Consider the following 11435-nt stretch of genomic DNA (forward strand, 5'->3'; position numbering starts at 1 on the left):
GTCAGAGCTGCAGGGACAAGAGGTTGTGCCAGAGAGTGTGACATCATTAGTATTTCTGAAGCAGAGTCATGGTGTGTACATGTTCAAAAAGTGGGATGATGGTAAAGGTCATTTGTGTAAAATTAATGGAGAAACTGAGGCCATAGCCTTTGCTGAGTCATCCTAATGGACATGAAGGCCAGGAGGAAGAAGTGAGGTGCCCTAAGCTAGGCTCCAGCTTCTTCTTGAACAGTCCACAGGAGACAGTGGTATTACTGGGCAACACAGCTTTAAAAGTGAAGAAGTTTAAAGATAGGGGTGGGGGTCTGAGAGATCATGGAGCCTTCACTCAGGTTAGCTTTGTGGGAAATTGGGTTCATCGGAGAGAAATTGGTATTCAGGTGAGCCAAAGAAGTAGATTACCTATTCCGCAAAAAGCTTAACGATATACAGTCGTATATTTCCAGTGGGATTTGGAGGTTTGCAGATGACCCAGCAGAAAGGTTATTAGAAAGAGAATGAGAAAAGCAAGAAAGAAATAAGAATATGGGAATGGGTTAATAGGCAGAGAGAGGTGAGGTGAGGAGCTGGCCTTTTATGCCGTGCCCTAGGAATCCAGAAAGGTAACATCCCTGCCTGGGGAAGTCTCTAATTTTGAAGGTCGGAATTGGGCTTTGGTGAAAGTGGTTTCAGTGTCAGACCTTATAAGCATCTGAGTGTGAGTGAGCTTGATAATGACCTGTACTTTATTGACTCTTACCAACCTTAAGCATGCCAGGATATGCTCTAGGTTTCAAATCCACATTTGATGAGAAGTCATTTAGGTATCTCTGAACAACCCTCCGCCAAGGGAAGTAGTAAATAATTATCTCTCTGCCTTTTAGCTGTTGTGCAAGCTTGGCCTCCAGGTTAAAGGTTGTGCCTTCCTTTTTCCCCAGCCTCCACAATGACTGCAAAACCACGTAGTGCAACCCTCTGACTAGGTTATTCTTCCCGAGAACCAAGCTCATGGGCACCACTGTGGTCTCCCTGTTCATTTATTTTTTTAATAAATTTGCATCATTCTGAGTCATCTGGAAAAAAAAATGAAATTATTATTAGATGCAAAATGAATGCCTAACATAAAAATATCAACTAAAGCAGCTGCTAAATCAATATTTTATTTTCTTAATTAGAGCTTTTCCTTAAGATATGTAAGTACGTCGTTTGGTAATGTGTTAAGGAGATTCAGAATTATTTAGCCAGTGGGTCCAAAAAAGATGTGGTTGCCTATAATCCTCCAACCAAGGAGTGGCTTCTTAAAGGGTGAGGGAGAGATGAACAAGGAAGACAGCAGAGCCTGCAGAAACTGCTGCATCTGGAGTCCCCACTGGAGCACAGGGATCTTGTTGGAGAATCCAGACAGAAAATGCTCTTCTGGGGCAGGTTGTTCAAAGAATTCTAGGCATTATTTTTCACTCATAGATAGAGAAGTAGCTTAAAATATTTTTCTGCTCTTCTACATATTAATGACCACTTAATTTGTTTTCTTTCTCTAGGCAGCCTATTTGAGTTCATTGTAAAAATAGCTTCAATCAATCCAGAAAGCATTTTGCAATTTCCAGAAGGGTTTCCCATGCATGTTTTTATTTTATTCTTTTGTTTTTGTGTTACATAAAACTATGTTGTTTTTCACATGCTCTCACACAGCAAAATAAAAAATTAGCAACCCTGTTCATTCTCAAAATTTGGGGGAAATTTTGCATGTTTATCAATTTCCAGGAATCTGGAACCGATTGTGTGTGTGTGATGGGGTAGGGTGGGACAGTGACCCCAGGGGACATCAAGAACCATTCAGTGATGGAGGGATCAGTGGTCAGATGTGGGGAAATGTTCTCATGGGGCTTCTCAGCACCTTTTCTTGCTCATATGCATTGGGAGTCTCTAAAGGGAGATTCACAATGAGAGTATACATTATTTAAAACTTACCTGGGCACTGCTTTGGGAGATCATTCATTAGCTAGTTGTTAATTGGAAAGGGGGTTAGAGAATGTTGTGGGAATAACTTGAAATGAATAACTCTTCTGCTTTTAGTTTCACGGTTTCTAAAATGTAACAGCTGTCTTCAACTGAAGGTTAGCATCGTTAGGTGTGTTAGACGCCTATGACATAGTTTAAGTTAAGGAAATAGTATAATCAATTACATTAGCAGTGTTTAATTTCTTTAACTTATTCTGTGTTTTTATGCCTGATTACCTTGTTAGTGTGATCACTGTACAAATCTTAAAAGCTTCATGAAATCAGTAAGATGCAAATAGCATATATTGCACTTCATAAACTTTAAATGATTCTAGGCCTGATTTCAAGGACAAATAGCACTATTTTGATATAAATTACTTCCAAAACAATATGGTATCGATGATACATCAGTTTTTACAGTAGACTGACCAGTTTCCAAATGCGGTTATGCTATAAATTTCTAATGTTTTTATATTTTCCATTTTTAAAACATTATATTCTTAGCATTTATTTATTTAGCCTTTACATCCATTTTGTAGTTGGAGACTTTTCTTCCCTTGAGAATTTCAGCATCTTTGTTCTTAAACACTTCTTTTGATGGTTTTATTTGACAAACATTTTGTCTTCACAACAGTTCTGTAGGAACTATCATCTTTGTTTTACAAATGAGAAAACTGACTCTCAGAAAAGTTAAATGATTGTGCCAGTCTGGGAAGGTGATTAACTGGGTTTGAACGCAGATCTTATGACTAAATCTCATGCCATTTTTTTGGTCCATAACTACATTAGCTTTTACAGCCTCAAGTAATCTCTAAAAAATCTGCTAGTTAGAGTGGGGTCTTAGTTTTTTTTTCATTATGGGTGACACCTCTTGGGAAAAGAAAATAACAAGCATGTTTTAACTTGCTTCTAAAGAGGTATTATGGTGTAGTGGAGATCCCACTAGGCTAAGCCTCCTGAGTCCCTGGTATGAGTCTAACTCTTAAGTAAAGTAGCAGATGATCCTGAACAAGTCATTCCACATCCTTGGACCTCTATTTTCCCCAGAAAAATAAAGGGAGCAGGGGGCTAGATTAAACCTCCATGTTAGATTCTGTGGGGGCTACAGACATTCCTAAGGCTAACTGGATCTAAGGCATTAGGTACAAAGCTGAATTGCCTTCAGGCCAACACCTGCCTCGTTAGGTTCCTCTACGTTTCTGTCTGGAGCAGGATGTTCAGCTTTGGGCACTGGTTTGGGTCTCCTGATTACAAAAATTTCAAAGATCGCTCCAGAAACCTGTGACTTAGCCTTTACAAGATGAACACAACACTCAGTCCACTGTGATGGAAACTTCTCTGGATTTGTGTTACTGTGATGATTGACCCCCATATTTGTATCCATTTAGGCTTGGCAGAATCATGCCGTGTGGTTCTCCCAGCAGGCCCTTGCCCCTGCTTTGGAGATGAAAAAGTTGAGTCTAGAAGATGTTGCGTGATTTGCCCATGTCATGAAGTAGAGCCAGGATTCCAACCAACCCTGTGCAGTTGGTGCTGCTCTGCCTCCTACAATTTGGCAGTTTTATGTTTTCTTTTCATGGGTAATGCTTGTCATTACTCTCACTTTTGATTTATGTTTTATTTTGTCTGTATCTTTGACCAGGACTAGGGTTGTGAAGTTGTACTTTTATTTTATTTTTTTGAAGACAGATAATTCTCTCCCCAGCTACCAGTCAGAGAGACATTGCCCAACCTCCTCTTCCACCAACTTTCAAAGTGGTGTGAATGTGGAATCCCTGGATATTGAAAATAAGGCCAACTCACCTAATGAGGGAGGGAAAATCCACCCTGTACTATTCTTTTCCTTGAGATAGAAGCTTTGTAGGCGAGATTTGCCATTCCCTATAATTAGGTGTAACTATGAATGCTTTTGTTTTTATCCGTTTATAAGACAAATATGTGCTGAAACTTTTTGGTGCTCATGCTTTCAGTTTTACAGTTATGACGGTCATCCTCCTTTCTACTCTAGCAGTGTCTGTGAAGCTCTGTGTGTGTGCCTTGTGATACTTCTTTCATGTTACCTCTTTGATAAAAATGGACTATTTACATAGTGCTGTTGTGGCCTGCCACATCACATCCTGTGTATCTGTCACTTCTGGGTCCGTTTGGTCTCTGGAGATGCATTCATTGTATGGGCAGTTTATACCAGAGTCACACACAGAATTGGCATGGAAGACGAATAGGCAGCTCTTGTCTTTTAAAGAGCAGTGAACATGGTATTTCCAGACCTGGACTCCAGTTCTGGCTTTGCCATTAACAAGCCTTTTGATCTTTGGTAAGGCACTTCAGCTTTCTGGAGCTCAGTTTCCCAATTAGATTAAGCCAGTGTTTGTGAAACCTGGCAGCACACCAGAATCGTCCGAATTCTTATATGAATTCCATAGTTTCAGGCACCCAGCCCAGATCTGCTGAATGAGATTCACTTGGGAAGGAGCAGGGAACATATCCTTAAACCACTTTGATATTTCTTACACACCTAGTGTGGCGCTAGTCTATGTATTGAAATTTGGGAATCTTGAAACTAGATGATCTCTAAAATATCTTTCATTTCTAAAATTCCTAACATCATATAAATAGGTCTTTACATATTGAATACAGCTGCATATTTAATGTTAGCTTAATATTTTAATGTAAGACTTACTATTTATTTTGAAAACTAATAAAACAGCTTAGATTTTTAGGTATAATTGGGGTTTATTTTTTATGGTTTTTTCTTTTGCCTCAAAATGACGTTTATTTAAATTAAAAATATGACAAATTGTCCATCTCTTGGCTCCCTTCCCTCCCCTGCCCTGTTCCTCCCAACTGTCCCCTGAATTGAACCCTGGCTGGGACGGGGTAGCAGGACAGCCCCTCTCAAATGAAGTCAGCAACACTGATGGGTGTCTCCTTAATGGAGGGACTGTCAGAGGCCTTAATGTCTCACAGAATAGTTGTTTTCAAAATGCCTCATCCTTGATGACTTATGAACACATTTATTTAAATGAGTATCTCTTGTGTCAGACAGTATGTTGTTATGTGCTAACAGGGCCTCCAGATGTGGTCTCATAGATGTGGAGATGAGCAAGATGCAGCCCTTTGTTCATGTAGCTCATGATCTGAATTAATGTTTCTGGGAGAAGTAAATGCCATTTTGTTAAACTATATGCACCATACACACAGACAGGCACACAGACATACACATATTAACATGTACACACACAGAGACATACACATATACACACACATACCTCATCCAAACTGGTAAACTGATTCCAGACATCTCCATGCCTACCAAAGTTATTTTCTCAAATTTGCATTTGCTGCAGTCCCCGTAGTTCTCTATTTCCTGTATCTCTGCTTTGCCATTCAGATGGGATAAGAGGAAATAATGGCTTCTTTCTTACTTTTTTGGGGGCCTACATGGGTTTCTTCTTGACTTTCAGTATAAAAGCTGAAATATTAACAGATGTGTTAAATCCAGGTGGTAGGGACTTTGGTCTTCTTTTCTTTTCAGTTTTTTTTTTTTTAAATATTTCATACTTTAAAAAGAAAAATAGCACCAAGTAATGAAAGATGGTGCTCAGAGCAAGAGCAGCAGTGATCAGTGCCATTCTGGTCATTGAAACCTGAATAACAGAAGAGAGTGCATGTGCCTTAAGTGTGTAAAGAACATCACATTTGCAAGTTAGAAGGGAGATGGGGAAGGTGATTATAGCCTATGGCTGGGAAGATAGACTGAGTAAGATGACCTTGAAAGATGGCAGTCATCCAAAACCATGAGTGTGACGGTCAAAAAGGGATGAGGATGACTTGCTTACCCCAACTGCTGTGGCTTCTCACTTTTGGCCATCATTGTCTTTATAAAAAAAGACACTCATGGGAAATTCCAAATATGAACTTCTGAGGGTGAAATGAGTGTGAACAACAGCACACTTTCGTGAGTGACTGATGTTGTTGCTACTAGGAATCCGTAGTCAGCATATTGCCTTGTCATACGTCTGATGTTGAAAGCAATACCTGTAGGTTGTAATACATTATAATCTTGTACTGTCTTCTTTCACTTACCGCCTTTAATTGTCTTCGGATTATTACAGATGTTATAGAATAAATGATTACATTCTACAGAGGATAGTCTCATATTTTGAAATACCTGCCTGGGATCATATAACTGAAACTTAAAATGTTTTCCTGTTTTTCTGATTTGAAGCCTTGGATTTTGGCCAAATGAAGTAGGACTTAACAGTAAGCTGGATTTGTGTCCTTTCCCCTCTCCTGGCTGTTTGCCTCGAATAATGAGTTTTCCTAGAAAATGCTTTCTGCAGGCAGACAGATTGTACCTGTTTAGAAAAATGTAATCCTGCTGAGGAGATGGTTCTTTCTTGGTTTGCATATATTGCTGTTTTCTTTTTCACCTTGTAGACACAGTGGCCTCCATCTAGACTGCTGGCTCTGCCCTTCTCCTATATTATTCATGCCATGGGCCTGGAGCACCCACTGAGAGTCACAGCCATTTCTTTTTGAACTGTTTTATCTGAGAGGTTGTGACTGACTCTAATACTCTTAAGTTTTTTATTTTTGTCTTAGAGTCCTTACTTAAAGTTTTCTGACATAAATATTTCTTAGCTATCTTTCTTACTTTATTTGTTATTTTTCTCTTCTACCTGTATGTTTTAATGCAGTCTATTAACATTTTAATATCTTTAAAAAAATTTTTTTTTAATGATTCCTAGTAGAATTTTAAAGAATAAAGCTTCATAGGCAGTTTCTCAATTAATATAGGAATACTAAAATCATGTAATTTATTGTTCTTCAATACTAGAAATGGCAGGCATAGAACTTTAATCTAGATATTAGTTCTGTTTTCCTGAATATTGATTTGTCTTTGTATTATTAGAGGAAAAAGGCTTTTGGCTAGATTCACCCAAAGCCAGTGCTCGTTGGGATTTTCAGAGGAACGCATGGATCACTGAGGATAGAGGGCCATGGTTTGTGGCTCCCTTACTTTTCTTCCCCAGTGGCATAAATTTAAAAGTTACAAAAGCAAAATGCCCATTTAGGTTGTCGAGTCAAGAGGGACTTCAGTATGAAGAAAACCAAAGTGTCCCCTCTAAACAGTAGCACTTGCCACTGAAAGATACATGCTTCTCAGCCTTGAAGCTGGACTGTGGTGAGAGTGCTATCTGTTATGTGAATTTCTGTGATGTGATATGTGTAACTGCACATAACTACATGTGGTAAGATACACAGGACCCAAAGGTAGAAGCCACAGGCACAGCCCGAGTGTGTTTGTCCTTCAGGCCTTGAGTTTCTTCCTCTGAAAAAAACAGCAAGAAGTTCTGGTTAAAAAATAATAATAATAATGGTCAGGTGCAGTAGCTCACACCTGTAATCCCAGCACTTTGGGAGGCTGAGGTGAGCAGATCACGAGGTCAAGAGATCGAGACCCTCCTGCCCTACATGGTGAAACCCTGTCTCTTCTAAAACTACAAAAATTAGCTGGGCGTGGTGGCACGTGACTGCAGTCCCAGCTACTGGGGAGGCTGTGGCGAAGGTTGCAGTGAGCTGAGATCACGCCACTACATTCCAGCCTGGCAACAGAGTGAGACTCCGTTTCAAATAATAAATAAAATGACACCTGACTTATGCACACCTCCTGGGGCCTCTCTCAGTTTCCTGCTAATACCTAAGAAAACCCAGCAAAGGGTGAAAGTTCACACTGTGCCCCACAGGCTGGGTATGAAAGATAAAAGGTCACTTGCCCCTGCTGTGTCCCCACCTAAAAGCAGAGGAGGATGTTGGTCCCCATTGTGCCTCCACTTCTGAAATACAACATTGGTACCAGCCAGAAATCGGCAACATCCCTTCACTGTATGCTTTTGACTTCTGAGGCTGCTAAAGCATTGTTATGTCTCTTGTCATTCACCAGGCAGGAAGTGGGGGGAAATAGTAAAAAGCCTACAGAGGAATGAGAAAAATGTGTAAAGATTGTAAATTAGTTCAACCATTGTGAAAGACAGTGTGGCGATTCCTTAAGGACCTAGAAATAGAAATTCCATTTGACCCAGCAATCCCATTACTGGGTATATATCCAAAGGATTATAAATCATTCTACTATAAGGACACATGCACACGAATGTTCATTGCAGCACTGTTTACAATAGCAAAGACCTGGAACCAACCCAAATGCCCATCGATGATAGACTGGACAGGGAAAATGTGGCACATATATACCATGGAATATTATGCAGCCATCAAAAACGATGAGTTCGCGTCCTTTGTAGGGACATGGATGAACCTGGAAACCATCATTCTCAGCAAACTGACACAAGAACAGAAAATCAGACACCGCATGTTCTCACTCATAGGCAGGTGTTGAACAATGAGAACACATGGACACAGGGAGAGGAGCATCACACACTGGGGTCTGTTGGGGGGAAATAGGGGAGGGACAGTGAGGGATGGGAGTTAGGGAGAGATAGCATGGGAGAAATGCCAGATATAGGTGAAAGGGAGGAAGGCAGCAAATCACGCTGCCATGTGTGTACCTATGCAACAATCTTGCATGTTCTTTACATGTACCCCAAAACCTAAAATGCAATAAAAAAAAGAAAAGAAAAATGTGTGAAGAAACAAAGGCTGCTACAATGCTGGGATGAAGAATAAGAAAATGAATCTTGTGACAGAATATTAATATCAGTGGTCATTTTTCAATTGTCAGAGCTCCAAGGAGTCACCAAATTTGAAGTTTATATAGTCAGTTAATACCACATACAGACACACACACACACACACACACACACACATTCATAGCGCTGTGCTGAATGGTTTGGATTGGATTTGGAAAGTAAAAGACAGGTTATTGCCTGGAGGGGATTTAGGATAGAGATTACATCTGTTTAGTTTATTATCTGTACCTAGTACCCTGTATGTGGTAGAGACCCAGTACTTATTTGTTCAGTAAATAGATGAATTTATGAAATAAATGGATGATCCGGGTAAAGATTTGGAGAATGGAATGAACACACGATGTAGGAGCCAAACTCTGCCTGAGAGAATCTGTTTAAGGAATCCCTCTAAAGTAACAATAGGGCTAGTTAATATAGGGCCTTCTTTGTCAGACTTCAGAATTTATTTTTAATTATACATATGGTACAGGAGCCAGTGTATGGTTGGAAAAATGATGCACAGAGTAATGAGTGGATCCTGGCTGGCCAGGTCAGCCTTGCAGTGGTTTGGCGGGAATAGGGTACTGAGAGCAAGAGAACCAGTGAGTGCCCCTTTAGAGTATTTCAAGCATGGCAGCTTTTGAAATCCCCCGAAGAGTGTCCCTTCACTTCTCAGATTTGAGTGTATTTAAGGTGGCTTTTCTTTTAAAATGTGTGCATTAGATTCTGCTTCGTGAAGGCTGCAAGAAGATTCTCGTAGCTGACTCTTTGTCCTTACTGAAGAAAATGCACCGAACTCAAATGAAAGGCGTTCTTGTTGATGGTGGGTAAAACTGAAATAATCACATAGAACCGCAGGCCCTGCTTTCAGAAATGGCTGAGCGGATATAAACAGGGTATAATTCAAAGTGTGTGTGTGTTTTCTTACAGAGGAGAACATCTGTGAGTCATGCCTTTCTCCTATTCTTCCATCAGGTAAGAAGATTTCCCCAAAAAATGTCCCAAATATGTGTTTGGATGATGAGTGAAATCAAAATTTTGTAATTAGCCAACTACTGTTTATAAAAATATATAACTTTCAGAATGACCCAGTGGAGGGAAGTGTTGTGGCTCATATCCCGCTCAGTGGAATGCAGGTGTAGCCATTGCTTAGAGCTGAGTTTCTCAAGCTCTAGGGTTAGTCAGCGTCACCCAGTAGGCTTGTTGGAACCCAGATCGCTGGCCCAGTCAGACTCCCTAGAGTCTCTGGTTCCAGACTTCCAGGGCAGGATTTGAGAATGCACATTTTTAACAAGTTCCCAGGTAATGTTGATGCCACTGGTTCAGGGGCCATTCTTTTAGAACTGCTAGTCTAGGATAAAACAAAATGAAAACTAACCATCAGCATTTAAATTTCAAGGTAGAAGAACCATGTATGTGTCTGGGGAAAAAGAATTTATAGGTAGCATTCCCTTTTCTTTAATCTTTTTCTCTGCTATATGGTTCTACATGCCCAAGTCATCTCACATTTCAATAGAAACTATATATATATATATATATCCATCTGTAATGAAAAGCCCTTTCTTAAGGTTTATTATGACATAAGAAATTTGCATAATTCAAAAGCAGAAATTCACAAAGCATCATTGTCAGGATGCTAACAAGTGCTTTTGAAATATAAATTCAGCATAACAAAATACTAAAAGACTTAGGTGGCCTCATGTTTACTTAGCATTAAAGGATTATTTGATGGGGCAGTGCATGAGAAGTTGTTCTTTTCTAGAGGAAATAGATTTGGATTTTTGAGTCCTTCTGTTAACTGCAGTGGGCTCAGGTGAAGAAGTGAGCTTCCATAGCATTTCAGGCAGTGTTTCAGCCAAAAGGAACCACATGCATTCCCACTCTACAGTTAGATTAAATTCCAAATGTAATCTGCTGATGACACTAAATCTTACCAAAAATAAGCTGGCCACACAGAACAGGAACAGATGAGGAGATTTACCCAAGCAGAAGTACAGTAAAATGCAAGGTCACAGCCTGGGCTTGTAAGCCAGGTCTGCCTCTGAAGTCGGTGTGCGGTCTTGGAAAAGGTAGCAGGTGGACTGGGAAAGCATTTTTATGAAGCCACAGACTCAACTTCAGCTGTGGTATGTAATGATTATAGGGGTGAGGGGTGCATAGACACATACACATGCTGGTTTTCAAGACAAAGGTTACTGCAGTGTAGTCTTGGTAACTGACACGGAAGCTAAGCAAGTAACCTGTGAATCAAGTAGCAACATGACTGTAACACCTGTTTTGTGTTTGATCATACCACCCCTCAGGAATGCATTTGTAGATAAGCCATTCTCTAAAGGCAGCTTATTGCTGGAAAATTAAACTGCAACTGGACTCTCAGTCAGTATTGGTTTAAAATGATCTTGCTTGTTGCATTGAGTTCTCCTCCTTTCTTCTGCCTTCCTCACTAGATGCAGCTAAGCCCTTCAGCGTGGTCGTCTTCCATTGCCGGCATATGTTCCACAAGGAGTGCCTGCCCATGCCCAGCATGGTGAGTTGGCATCTTGGCACCTATCAACTAGAGGGAAATTAACACAGTTAGAGGAATGTACTCAAAACTATAACCCGTCATCCTTATGGCTCCATGAGTTAAAAAAAAAATTATAGATTCATGTCACATAATAGAAATTAATCTGGTTTTCAAGTGCAAAAATATTTAGAAATGCTTTATATACTATAGTAAACATAAAAGCATACCCATTTGAAGGAATTTATTCAAGCCAAATTAACAGCCGT

At 40.0% G+C, this 11435-nt stretch overlaps 1 protein-coding gene across 4 annotated transcripts in view; it reads left to right on the top strand.

Annotated features, from left to right (window-relative positions):
- The window catches only part of VPS41 (VPS41 subunit of HOPS complex), a 206826-nt gene that overhangs the window by 167257 nt on the left and 28134 nt on the right, over nucleotides 1–11435 (top strand). For all 4 annotated transcript variants that reach the window (XM_064366755.1, XM_064366757.1, XM_012473695.2 and 1 more), the window contains 3 exons: nucleotides 9387–9486; nucleotides 9594–9638; nucleotides 11111–11190. In XM_064366755.1, coding sequence (XP_064222825.1) covers nucleotides 9387–9486; nucleotides 9594–9638; nucleotides 11111–11190 — 225 coding nt within the window. The remainder of the gene's footprint in view (nucleotides 1–9386; nucleotides 9487–9593; nucleotides 9639–11110; nucleotides 11191–11435) is intronic.

The sequence above is a fragment of the Aotus nancymaae genome, unplaced genomic scaffold (assembly GCF_030222135.1).
Source record: "Aotus nancymaae isolate 86718 unplaced genomic scaffold, 86718_ANA_hifiasm-v0.15.2.pri h1tg000065l, whole genome shotgun sequence".
In the NCBI taxonomy this organism is placed as follows: domain Eukaryota; kingdom Metazoa; phylum Chordata; class Mammalia; order Primates; family Aotidae; genus Aotus; species Aotus nancymaae.